The 14,602-nt window shown below is 41.5% G+C and overlaps 1 protein-coding gene across 1 annotated transcript in view; it reads right to left on the reverse strand.

The window, feature by feature from the left end:
• Window positions 1–14,602, reverse strand: part of LOC126184765 (facilitated trehalose transporter Tret1-like) — a 204,018-nt gene that overhangs the window by 70,908 nt on the left and 118,508 nt on the right. The window contains exon 3 of the mRNA XM_049927316.1: window positions 11,791–11,926. Coding sequence (XP_049783273.1) covers window positions 11,791–11,926 — 136 coding nt within the window. The remainder of the gene's footprint in view (window positions 1–11,790; window positions 11,927–14,602) is intronic.

The raw sequence follows: 14,602 nt of genomic DNA on the forward strand, positions 1-14,602 counted from the left end.
AACCACAAGGAAGAAAACCAGCAAAAGACATCACTGATTTCGATTTCTAGCCATACACTGCCCCCCTCCTTCCCCCCAAATGCCACACCAGCAGCTACAGTAAAAAACAATGGACAAAGAGTTCTAGATTAATCTAGTTTAAGACTGTTTATTTTTAAGTAGCATTTCTCTATATGTATGTATGTATGTATAAATGCCTGAAGATCAACAGAACATGTTCGAAACGCGTTGTATTATGTTAGATTAAACATAAAATAAAGAGGGCATCTGTGCTAGGGTCTGTTTCTGTTTATGGGCGATAAATTAACAAACCTATTAAGAAAAAGTTTTTCATTTAATTTCTTCTGTCAAATGGGAAACAAACTTCAAGACCTGAAGAGAAGCTGTGAAGAACTACCTCTAAACTGGAGAACGAACTGAAGTAGTAAAATGTAAGCATGGTATCAAAGAAAGCCGTGGATATGTTCATTTACATGTTTCAATTCACAGGGAATCGAAAAATTTGCCAATGAACTGTTTAATAATAGTACGTATATCGTACGTCGAGGCTTCCACGACCATCACATTCAACATTTGCGGTTCTCCAGACCTTCTTTCACAATGAGCACAGTCGCAACAGATGAAATACGCTACCTGGTCAAAAGTATCCACCTGTTAGTAGATTTTAATATGTGTCCACTCTTCGTCTTTATGACGACTTGAACTGTGCTGGAAATAGTTTCAGTAAGGTGTCTGAATGTCTATGGAGAAATAGCAGCCGAGTCCTCAAGATCCGAAACCAGAGACGGTAGTGATGTTGGACGTTGGTTCTGCAGCGAAGTTGACATGGTAACTCATCCTAAACGTTTTCCATTGGGTTCAGCTCGGGACTCAGGACAGGCCAATCCATAGGAATGTGGTTGTCCACAAACCATTGCCTCACATATGCTGCTTTATGAACGGATGCATTATTATGTTGGTACAATCAATCCTCTTCTACTGCACACAGCTCACAACGGTGTAAAATGGGTTCATATCCTTCTGCAGTTAGCATTTTCTTAAGAGCAATAAAGGGGTCACATCCTAACCACGAAAAATACTCCCATACCATAACACCAGGTTCTTACTTCACTGTTGCCACTACACAAGATGGGCAGCAAGGTCCCCCAGGCATTCGCCAAATCCATTCGCTTACATCGGACTGTCACTTGCTTCCAGTCATCCACTGTCCAGTGGCGCCGCTTGTTACACTATCACAACTGTCGCTTAATATTAACTACAAAAATTTGTGACTCATTAGGAGGTGCTCGGCCAATGTAATCCACTCCTTGAATAGATATGAGGTAATTTGCAGGAGTGATTACCTATTGAAGTCGCGGGGTCCAAACGATACACATCGAACGTGCGACTGTAAATCGATCATGCGACTCTGGTGGCGGTCATTATGATCAATTATTTGTGATCGTCACTTTTATCTGTTTTCATTGTTCCCGTAGTGGCTCTAAGTTACATACCTCCGCGAATTAATGGCAGAAAGGGAATTGTTCCCGTAGCGTACACATCACATGGCCTTTCACATGACGACAACACCTACGACGAGCAAGGTAAGTCATCTCCTTTATAATTACAAGTATTTTTGTAACGGTCTTCTTTTGTCTTTGCTGCAGTGACCACCGTAAACATACTCATAACGCCCGCCACCAGAGTTGCGTGATCGATTTACGATCGCACGTTCGATACGTATCGTTTGGACTCCGCGACTTCGATAGGCAATCATTCTTGGAAATTACCAGATCTGACGTGAAGTTCTCCGCTGGTCTGTTACTATTGTTTCAGGCACTCCAAACTTCAGTATCCATTCAGAGGCGCTTGTGTCACTGTTGCTGACTGCTGGTTTGGCATCGCTCCCATTTCTACGTATATTGAAAAATGATCTATGATTGTCAGTACGTACTTATTCCCTGCAGGTGTTTAATTGATTGGATCTAAAACATCAGTCCCTAGAAAGTCAAATGGTGCTAATGCTTCAGGTAACCTCTACAGTGGTACTCTTGTTCGATACAAATCCGCACTCTGTGCGCACTGTATGCAATTCCACACAAACTGTTTTACGATCGCCTGCTTATTCCTACACCTATATCTTTCTGTTACTCTCCTGTTGGTAGCTCTGCAACTTCCGTGACCCACTAATCTGTGATCATGAGCTTCTTGTAGCATTCTCTTCCTTAGCTTCGCTGGTACCTCTACCCGCCTTCCTAACTTGGTTCCTCTGCGTAGCAACCGATCCTGTATACAAAATTGTGACTACTTAAAATAATGTTTACATTCATCATCCGCTCTCTGTGTCGTTTGCCATTGCTTTTGCTCATTGCCCCCAGTGTGTAATACTGCTACTTTTCTATTTAAGGCATCTGCATTGCCGTGCTTCTTCCAAGTTTTATGTGTGACTTCGAAATCAAATCCACTTAGTCTTACTGCCCATCGCGTCAACGTACTAGAAGGATTCTTTAACCCCAACAACCTTTTTAATGCCGCATCATCTGTTATTAATCTAAACTTTTTACCGTACAGGTAGCATTTGAAATATGTGATTCCATAAATAAAGCTTGAAATCTCTTTCTCCATTTTGGAATAATTTCTTCTGCAGAATTTAGTTGTCTTGAGACGTAAGGTAGCGGATGTTTTACGCCTTCTTCCTCTTGTGGCAACACACAGCCAAGTGCATGGTTTGATGCATCACATGATAAAACAAATTCAGTACTAAAATCCGGAAATATCAATATCGGACTCGATGTTAAAACTTCTTTTAGCTCCTCAAAAGCACGCCGGCACTCTTCTGACCATACACATTTAGTACCCCTTTTGAACTACTGTGTCAACGGTCTAGCAGTGTCTGCAAATCCTTTTGCGAACTGGCGGTAATAGTTTGCGACTTCTAGGAATGGTTGCAATACCTTTACAGATTCTGGTACAGGAAATTCACGTAAAGCTCTACTTAATCTTGTGTCTGTCTTAAAACCATTTTTACTTCTGAAATGAAATAGGTATGCTCCATCACAAAATTAGATTTTTCTGTACGCACTGGTAACTTAGCTGCTTTTAACCTTAGAAATATTTCCCTTAATCACTACATATGCTATTCCGTATCACTCCCATAGACGATTATGTAACAGAGTTACACTAAACATTACCGTCGTTTTAAACTTCTCAGTACTCTGTCGAACAATCTCTGAAATGTTGCATGTGCATTATTTAATCCGAATGGTATTTTTCTGAATTGGTAGTGTCCCAGGGTGCCGAAAACGTTGTTTTGTGTCGATCCCGCTCACAACTTCTACCTGGTGATTACCACTCTTCAAATCCATTGCTGGAAAATATTTACATTGCCCTAAACGAGCCAAGGTTTCTGTGACGTTTGGCAAAGGGTAGGCGTCCGTTATGGTTTTGGCATTTAGGTGTCTGTAATCAAAGCAAATCCTATAATGTCGTGTTTCATCCCTTGATTTTTTTTAACATGACGACTATTTCTGCCCCCATGCATTATTACTTTCTCCAATTATTCCATTTTTCAGCTGTTGATCGAAAAATTCCTCCAAAATTGAGTGCAAGTACCTAGGTATTTTGTATCGTTTGCAGTAGACTGGTGATTCATTTCCCGCTGGTATGCGATGCTTTGTAATATGCGTAGCTCGTAATGGCCTTTTTGGAAAGAATAAATCTTTAAATTCCGAAAGTAATTTTTCCAACCGTTTCCTACTGCTTTCCTCTAGGTGCTTCACTTTGCGTTGTAATGCAGTTTCAATGGCGTCCAGCAAATGTCCGTGGCTGAAACCTCTCGTGTCCTACTCTTCTTCCTCCAGGATATTCATATTAGCGACTAACAACACCTTTGCGCTAAAATTATCTATAAAACTAGGTATCTTCTTTTCACTCTTTATTTCTTCTATGCATACAATACCTCTTGTAAGTAAACAATCCAGATGATCTAATGCTTCATTCTCTTCTAACAGTTCCTACGCACACAAAATTCCTACCAGCAAGCTAGACTCAACACTGATCCAAAGCGAATCGTGCAAATCAAGTCTTAGTATTTGACCATTCGTGGTTTAATCGGTTCGTCTTTCACGACAGACTCCCAGACTCCCCTCACGACATTGCTACACTGGCAATGGCTTCACCTAACTGAAACATTTTTCAGTCACGTTCCACCGTGTGTTGCCGAAGATCGATTGTGGCAAGATGCTGATATAAGAAATCCAATTCCAGAATGATGTAGCCCCTCAATCACATGTGGCACATTCTGTGCACATTGTTTAAGTTGAACCATATCCAGGCAAAAGTCCACGTCCATCGACCCCAACGGTGTGACGTCTTTATCCGCCACTATACGCAATCTGTACCATGGTAGGTCCCATTGCTTACGTTTCACCAGATCATATTGTCGACCGACACATGCGACCCTGTGTCCAGTAGTATCTTACAAATCTTTTTTCCTACTATTCCTCCTATTGCACAATCCAAATCTGCGTAAGATTTCGTAGCATCCAACCTTACTGCGGATGACCATAGGTGAACCTGAGGTTCCCATTGCCGTAACACCATTCTTCCCCGGTTCTCTGCCTCCAAAATTATTATTTCCTCTAACTTTTTTGACATGACCCTGGGGCTGGCGACAATGCCTTCTTACATGTCCTGTTCTTCCACACCTGAAAACATTTTATACTGGCTGCAAACACTCTCCATTTACCCTGCATTCCAATCTAGAAATCTATCTCCTCAATCTTTATAGCTAACCGTATTGCGTGCACAAATCCGTCAGATCCCCTGTCCGTACACGTCTTGACACTTCCGCATGCAATCCTCTTAAAAAAGCATTGAGCGCCATCTGCTCATCTTCTTGCAAAATAATTCCATTGACTTTAGCCTCATGTCCTAATTCATAGGTACATCCATTAATTTTCGGCGCTACAGTCTGGAACCGCGCGACCGCTACGTCCGCAGGTTCGAATTCTGCCTCGGGCATGGATGTGTGTGGTGTCCTTAGGTTAGTTAGGTTTAAGTAGATCTAAGTTCTAGGGGACTGATGACCTCAGAAGTTAAGTCCCATAGTGCTCAGAGCCATTTGAGCCATTAATTTTCCTTATTCTATACGTAAATTGTTCCACAGTTTCCGTATTTCTCTTAGTTATTACTCCTCATTGTTCCCCACATGGTGGCAAGTGAGGAAAGTCTTCAATCCTTCTGCTAGCGTATTTCAGCGTTGGCTGTTGCTATACCATGCCCAGCTGGCTCTGCTTCGCAACACTTGTTGGACATGTTTTGTTTTGCAATGCATAACACTCTTGCCTGCCTGCGGCTGGCTCTGTTACAACTCACTTCCTCTCTGGTGTACTTTTTGACCGAATATGGTCGATACCCCCCCCCCCCCCCCCATGAACCATGGACCTTGCCGTTGGTGGGGAGGCTTGCGTGCCTCAGCGATACAGATAGCGGTACTGTAGGTACAACCACAACGGAGGGGTATCTGTTGAGAGGCCAGACAAACGTGTGGTTCCTGAAGAGGGGCAGCAGCCTTTTCAGTAGTTGCAAGGGCAACAGTCTGGATGATTGACTGATCTGACCTTGTAACAATAACCAAAACGGCCTCGCTGTGCTGGTACTGCGAACGGCTGAAAGCAAGGGGAAACTACGGCCGTAATTTTTCCCGAGGGCATGCAGCTTTACTGTATGATTAAATGATGATGGCGTCCTCTTGGGTAAAATATTCCGGAGGTAAAATAGTCCCCCATTCGGATCTCCTGGCGGGGACTACTCAAGAGGATGTCGTTATCAGGAGAAAGAAAACTGGTGTTCTACGGATCGGAGCGTGGAATGTCAGATCCCTTAATCGGGCAGGTAGGTTAGAAAATTTAAAAAGGGAAATGGGTAGGTTAAAGTTAGATATAGTGGGAATTAGTGAAGTTCGGTGGCAGGAAGAACAAGACTTCTGGTCAGGTGACTACAGGGTTATAAACACAAAGTCAAATAGGGGTAATGCAGGAGTAGGTTTAATAATGAATAGGAAAGTAGGAATGCGGGTAAGCTACTACAAATAGCATAGTGAACGCATTATTGCGGCCAAGATAGATACGAAGCCCACACCTACTACAGTAGTACAAGTTTATATGCCAACTAGCTCTGCAGATGACGAAGAAATTGAAGAAATGTATGATGAAATAAAAGAAATTATTCAGATAGTGAAGGGAGACAAAAATTTAATAGTCATGGGTGACTGGAATTCGAGTATAGGAAAAGGAAGAGAAGGAAACGTAGTAGGTGAATATGGATTGGGGCTAAGAAATGAAAGAGGAAGCCGCCTGGTAGAATTTTGCACAGAGCACAACTTAATCATAGCTAACACTTGGTTTAAGAATCATGATAGAAGATTGTATACATGGAAGAACCCTGGAGATACTAAAAGGTATCAGATAGATTATATAATGGTAAGACAGAGATTTAGGAACAAGGTTTTAAATTGTAAGACATTTCCAGGGGCAGATGTGGACTCTGACCACAATCTATTGGTTATGACCTGTAGATTAAAACTGAAGAAACTGCAAAAAGGTGGGAATTTAAGGAGATGGGACCTGGATAAATTAAAAGAACCAGAGGTTGTACAGAGTTTCAGGGAGAGCATAAGGGAACAATTGACAGGAATGGGGGAAAGAAATACAGTAGAGTAAGAATGGGTAGCTTTGAGGGATGAAGTAGTGAAGGCAGCAGAGGATCAAGTAGGTAAAAAGGCGAGGGCTAGTAGAAATCCTTGGGTAACAGAAGAAATATTGAATTTAATTGATGAAAGGAGAAAATATAAAAATGCAGTAAATGAAGCAGGCAAAAAGGAATACAAACGTCTCAAAAATGAGATCGACAGGAAGTGAAAAATGGCTAAGCAGGACAAATGTAAGGATGTAGAGGCTTATCTCACTAGGGGTAAGATAGATACTGCCTACAGGAAAATTAAAGAGACCTTTGGAGAAAAGAGAGCCACTTGTATGAATATCAAGAGCTCAGATGCAAACCCAGTTCTAAGCAAAGAAGGGAAAGCAAAAAGTTGGAAGGAGTATATAGAGGGTCTATACAAGGGCGATGTAGTTGAGGACAATATTATGGAAATGGAAGAGGATGTAGATGAAGATGAAATGGGAGATACGATACTGCGTGAAGAGTTTGACAGAGCACTGAAAGACCTGGGTCGAAACAAGGCCCCCGGAGTAGACAACATTCCATTGGAACTACTGACGGCCTTGGGAGAGCCAGTCCTGACAAAACTCTACCACCTGGTGAGCAAGATGTATGAAACAGGCGAAATACCCTCAGACTTCAAGAAGAATATAATAATTCCAATCCCAAAGAAAGCAGGTGTTGACAGATGTGAAAATTACTGAACAATCCGTTTAATAAGCCACAGCTGCAAAATACTAACACGAATTCTTTACAGACGAATGGAAAAAGTAGTAGAAACTGACCTCGGGGAAGATCAGTTTGGATTCCGTAGAAATACTGGAACACGTGAGGCAATACTGACCTTACGACTTATCTTAGAAGAAAGATTAAGGAAAGGCAGACCTACGTTTCTAGCATTTGTAGACTTGGAGAAAGCTTTTGACAATGTTGACTGGAATACTCTCTTTCAAATTCTAAAGGTGGCAGGGGTAAAATACAGGGAGAGAATGGCTATTTACAATTTGTACAGAAACCAGATGGCAGTTATAAGAGTCGAGGGACATGAAAGGGAAGCAGTGGTTGGGAAGGGAGTAAGACAGGATTGTAGCCTCTCCCCGATGTTATTCAATCGGTATATTGAACAAGCAGTAAAGGAAACAAAATAAAAATTCAGAGTAGGTATTAAAATCCATGGAGAAGGAATAAAAACTTTGAGGTTCGCCGATGACATTGTAATTCTGTCAGAGACAGCAAAGGATTTGGAAGAGCAGTTGAACGGAATGGATGGTGTCTTGAAGGGAGGATATAAGATGAACATCAACAAAAGCAAAACGAGGATAATGGAATGTAGTCGAATTAAGTCGGGTGATGTTGAGGGTATTAGATTAGGAAATGAGACACTTAAAGTAGTAAAGGAGTTTTGCTATTTGGGGAGCAAAATAACTGATGATGGTCGAAGTAGAGAGGATATAAAATGTAGACTGGCAATGGAAAGGAAAGTGTTTCTGAAGAAGAGAAATTTGTTAACATCGAGTATAGATTTAAGTGTCAGGAAGGCATTTCTGAAAGTATTTGTATGGAGTGTAGCCATGTATGGAAGTGAAACATGGACGGTAAATAGTTTGGACAAGAAGAGAATAGAAGCTTTCGAAATGTGGTGCTAAAGAAGAATGCTGAAGATTAGATGGGTAGATCACATAACTAATGAGGAAGTATTGAATAGGATTGGGGAGAAGAGAAGTTTGTGGCACAACTTGACCAGAAGAAGGGATCGGTTGGTAGGACATGTTCTGAGGCATCAAGGGATCACCAATTTAGTATTGGAGGGCAGCGTGGAGGATAAAAATCGTAGGGGGAGACCAAGAGATGAATACACTAAGCAGATTCGGAAGGATGTAGGTTGCAGTAGGTACTGGGAGATGAAGAAGCTTGCACAGGATAGAGTAGCATGGAGAGCTGCATCAAACCAGTCTCAGGACTGAAGACCACAACAACAACATGGTCGATACGCTTCAGCTGAGATGCATAGGCTACACTCCGTATCTGTTGTTAAGGTGTACTCACATTTGTCTTATACTCAGACGTCCACACCCATCCACTGCCCAGCATGCACTCTTAAATAAGAATGTACAAGCTAAGTGAAGCACATTGGTGGGTGCAGCGGCGTCAGTGGTTCCAATCGACATCAGAAACGCTAGTTACCACAAATGTAGCTCCAGTCACCGTATTGCCACAGCTGCGTGGAGGAACAGCCTGATGCCTTCCGATGATTGGTACGCTACTTACGGTTAGTCTTTTCCCTTTTACTTTTCTTTTTGGCAGTACCTCTGCATACCCATACAGCCCCATCTACCTTTCATTAAGAACAACGATATGATCACGCGAAAGGAAGTTATAAACGTCGGCCGCTGTGACCGAGCGGTTCTAAGCGCTTTAGTTCCGAACCACGCGACTGCTACGGTCGCAGGTTCGAATGCTGCCTCGGGCATGGATGTGTGTGATGTCCTTAGGTTAGTTAGGTGTAAGTGGATCTAAGTTCTAGGGGACTGATGACTTCAGATGTTAAGTCACATAGTGCTCAACGCCATTTTGAACCAAAGTTATAAACGAAGCAACTGCAATTAAACTGAATGGCTATAATGAGGCAGCTCTGACAAGATATCTCAAAATCAGCTTCTTTGCCTGACTGTCAGCTCTGAGAATACATATATTGAGGAGTTTTACACGAAATGCGAAAACAGCGTTAGCAAGAACTGATTGTAGCAGTTGTTTCTATTGTGGGGTGTATTATATACAGCTTCACATGAGTCTTAGTCTGAGAAATGGACGACAGGGGATAAATGGATTTACTTTGCGAACAAACAATTCAATTAACTTTTTTGGAAAGTATTGTTAGTAGTGAAGATATCACAATACGATGACAGTACAACGACGTGTAGGAGGACGATGTTATAAGGAGAGATATAACGCATGTACAACATGCAGATGACACAAACGTAAGGGCTGTGATGTTTGTGAGTGTAAAACAACGTTAGCGTTTGAAGCAAACTTGCTTCACCTTTATGTAGGATGATGAAACTGAAAAAGCTTAAACAATAAGGATCATAGCAGCTGCACAGTACGAAGATAAAAACACTGTTTCTAATAACGTAAAACGTGTGTGGTCACATTAACTAGAAAATATGTTTTTGAACGTGACGTGTGTGAACAGCGATGCAAATGTAAGCGCATGTTAACAGCAAGGAAAACACAATAATACTCTGTTTCTGATCGGTGTGGTGAAATTATGTAATTGTGGTTTAGTTTTCATATGAGAGGAGTATTGAATGGTTTTTGAAATATTTGGTTCGATTCGAACCAGCGATGTAAGGACATTATTTTGTACAGTTCGACTGTCTATCGTTCTAACAACTGAAATACTGAACAGTTAACGTACAGCTGCGTAAGACGACAATTTTCACGAGCAGTTTAATTTCGTTGAATGACGCTAACCTTCGTTGTAACATTGGGAGAGCATATATCGGAGGTAAATTAATGCTAACTTCACTGTGCAACACATTTTTAATAAAGTCAGTGAACTTGTGCGTCGATGTGGTGGCAATTTGCCGGTACAGTGCAACCACATTTTACGCATCTTCTCATTCTCTGGAACACTCAAAAATAACTTTTCAGGAGTTTTTATGGATGTAATTGTACAGTATGGTGCTACACACCATTTGTAACCCATTTTCCGAAACGTAAATTCCAAAACAAGACATCACTCTGAATTAGCGTTTTGACGGTAGGAGAGCGAGCTAGACAGTGACGTTACAGGTATCACATGATTCGAACGGAGCGTTGTAGCGGGCTTTCTAATTATCTGAATTTTATTTCCGTTTTTATAGAAGAATACTGAAATTCAAGTGGATGGAAAGCATGTTAGGAGCATAAATGACATAATTAATGATTTAAGACAATTTCCAGGACACAGTCAAATAACCTATTCAAAACACTACATTTTTATGGTGAGTTCAGTTTTGTAGTTAATACAGTATTGGCCACATCTTTGTATCTGATGAGTATAATGGTAATGTGTCAGCTATGGGAAGGTCGGCTGTTCGAATTGAGGCGAAACTTCACTTTCTTAATTATTCTCCTTGTTAAATAATATTTTCTAAAGAATTATAAAGTGGTTGTTAGAAAACAGACTCTCCCTAAATGTAGAAAAAAAGCACTATATTCAGTTCTGTACAATAAACAGTCATACCAACAGTTGATGTAGCACATGAGCAAGAGTCAGTAAGTAGGGTACAATACTCAAAATTTTTGGGTGTACATATCGATGAAAGCCTGAACTGGAAAAAGCATGTTAGTGAGCGTTCAGACAGTTAAGTTCAGTTACTTTTGCTCTTCGTATAACATTGCTAAACGTGTAAACAAACGAATCGGCTTCCTGAAATATTTTGCGCGTATCCACCCAGTAATGTATTATGGAATAATTTTCTGGGGTAACTCATCGCTTAGAAAGAAAGTACTGATTGCACAAAAGCGAGCAGTAACAATAACATGCGGTGTTCACCCAAAGACGTCATGTAGGTATTCCTTCAAGGAGCTGGATATTTTAACTGCGACATCACAATACATATTCGCCAATGACGTTCGTCATAAATAATCCATCACAATCTGAGAAGAACAATGATATCCATAATTACAATACTAGAGGGAAAAATTACCTTTATTACCTATCTTATCATTAAAGCTCAGAGAGGAGTTCAACAGGGGACAACAAAAATACGACATTTTATAATGATGTGGAACGTGTCACTTTAACATAAGTTTTCTTTACACAAAATAATTAATTAATTTTTTTACAGTTACTACTTCATATCTAAGAATTAATCTATTGATCTATAGATCAAATGATCTATGGTACATGTAACTAACCAACCGACATTGGACACAGATGCTTCTAGCTCAGAATACGATTTTTATATCCCTTTTCTTATGTTTCTCACTCAAGATGACTACTGTGGGGTAATGAAAAGGGAATATAATAAACAGAGGATCGCAAAGAAATCATAATGTGTAAATAAACAATTCAACGAAAAGCTGTTGATATGTTATTACCTGTCCATGCTGATTGTGTACTCGAAAGTTTGAGATCGCTTCCTTCCTTCATCACACTTGCAATAAATATCGCAGAGAAACCCAGTGACACTCCACATACAACGTGGAAGCCTGTAACAGCAGCGGTGGCCAGAATCTGCAACATTTGAGAAATTATCTTACTAACTGCTCGATAATTGACACTTGTCTCGGAAGTGGCACATCTGCCAGCAACGACAGTTTACAATAATTAACTACTGTTCATCTTGTAGTGTATATAAGACAAAGGCATAAACAGTCACTGTGTGGAGCACTGGATAGTTAATGACAGACTTAAATAATTTTAGTAAATTACAAGGGGTGTTTAAAAAAGAGAAGCAAACATTTTCCATTAGCTTAGTTAGTTCTTTCTGATAGTTTTGTCTTGAGGGACCGTGGATTTACAGCCTTCGCACATTCCAAGCTTTAGCCGTTACAGTCAGTGCAGGAACGAAGCTGTCGCTGTTCGCAAACCACTAAAAAAAACCTGAAATTGTAAACCTGCAGAAGGCCATGGGCGTTGGAGTCACAGAGGCACGATGAAGTCACTAAAAGTTTCCTCTGAATACTGCATTGTCCTGCGGCGCTTGGCCCCTGCCAGAATCTACTGGTTTGACTGGTTTGGTCTCTCATAGATTTCAGCACGACCGACTAGTAACAGTGCGACTCCGACATGCCCTCTGTTGTCTCTGAGCGTAAGACTTGTCACATTGTCTATGGTATACTTAAACTGATAGGAAATTCTTTTAATTTTTGTTAGCTGTAGTGTTATATGTCAAGAACAATTTGCTAAAGCAATTTACACGATGATGGACTTATTTTTACTATCCAGCTTTGGAAGGTAATACACACTAGTTACATTATTAATTACAAATTATGCACTTAAGTGCAACAAACTGCAATCAAATAAACTAATGCACTTTTGACACTTGCACTCAATAAAACTGAAGGATTTGGTGGACCAGCTGGGTAAATAAAATTATGATACATCACAACGCCTTTTATTTCCACATGAATTATCCATTTTGGACCATGGATAAACTGATGGTAGCTAGCTATTACAAAATGGCTTACTCCTAAGTGTTTCAACTAACATCCTTCCACAAGAAACATGATTCAGAAATAATAATATTCCCCTTGTATTAATAATAATGCTAGACCGCTTTGCTGGGTGCTACTTTATAATGTATATTACACTGCGTGGCGGACTTTTCCTGAGATGCTTCATTGCACAATATTACCGGGCGATGACTGGTGTGTTATTATTGTTGTGGGCAGCCGTGGAACGGCATTCACACTACATGCGTTTGGCGGCAGCTGGCAGCATTGACTTACAGATTACAGCCAGGCTGGGCTGGACCAAGCTTGCGACATCAGTGACTGACTGATCATCACTGCCCATGCTCGCCACCAAGGTCTTGAATGATCTGCCAGCAGAATTTGAAGGATCTTACTTGCGGCATAATCACAAAGTATCTCACAGTAGGAGTATATCCAAATATGTATCCTCTAGCGTTCTACAAAAGGTCACTTAGCGTGTGTTCTTTCTTTTGATTGACCTGAATCTTATTAGATGGATAATTTATCAACAGCTGTCGTTGCGCTGAAGGAACGTCCTCTCTTTTTCCTTGCTGTAAAACACGCAATTACTAAAAAAAATGTTCTGTCTAAAAACATTTCAGGATGACATGCAGTTTTATGTAAACTGAAGGTGGAAGGGGGGAAAAGGAAAGGAAAGGGAAGGAACTATTTATGTTAGCTGCGTCGGGATTTTATGCAGAATCAGCGGCGTCGAGTGAAAATGTGTGCTGGACTGGGATTCAAACCCAGGACCTCTTGCTTAGTAGCCAATTCCGTTAAGCATTGTGCCATCCGTTCATCGCAACTACGCGGACTATTTCGGAACGCCTCCCGGCCGACCCACATTCCCACCTTGCGCCTAGCGCCACCTATCCACAGTTTGCGCCATGTCTTCCATGCTCGTTACTTTGAGATTCCCACAGGCGGGCGAACGAAACTGTCCATCGGCACTGAAGGTGGTGGATTCATTGGCGATCGAGGCGAATCACTTATACACTGAAGAATCAAAGAAACTGGTACACCTGACTAATTTCGTGTAGGGCCCCCGTCAGCACGCAGAAGTGCCGCATAATGGCGTGGCATGGACTCGACTAATGTATGAAGTAGTGCTGGAGGGAACTGACACCATGAATCTTTGCAGGGCTGTCCATAAATCCGTAGGAGTACGAGGGGGTGGAGATCTCTTCTTGACAACACGTTGCAAGGCATCCCAGATATGCTCAATAATGTTCATGTCTGGGGAGTTTGGTGGCCAGCGGAAGAGTGTTCATGGAGCCACTCTGTAGCACTTTCGGACGTGTGGGGTTTCGCATTGTCCTACTGGAATTGCCCAAGTCCGTTGGAATACACAATGGACATGAACGGATGCAGGTGATCAGACAGAATGCTTGCGTACGTGTCACCTGTCAGAGTCGTGTCTAGACGTATCAGGGGCCCCATATCACTCCAACTGCACACGCCCCACACCATTACAGAGCCCCCACCAGCTTGAACAGTCCCCTGCTGATATACAGGGTCCATGGATTCATGAGGTTGTCTCTTTACCCGTACACATCCATCCGCTCGATAGAATTTGAAACGAGACTCGTCCGACCAGGCAACATGTTTCCAGTCATCAACAGTTCTATGACGGCGTTGACGGGCCCAAGAGAGTTGTAAAGCTTTGTGTCGTGCAGTCATCAAGGGAACACGAGTGGGCCTTCGGGTCGAAAAG

The sequence above is a fragment of the Schistocerca cancellata genome, chromosome 4, assembly GCF_023864275.1.
Source record: "Schistocerca cancellata isolate TAMUIC-IGC-003103 chromosome 4, iqSchCanc2.1, whole genome shotgun sequence".
Lineage (NCBI taxonomy): Eukaryota > Metazoa > Arthropoda > Insecta > Orthoptera > Acrididae > Schistocerca > Schistocerca cancellata.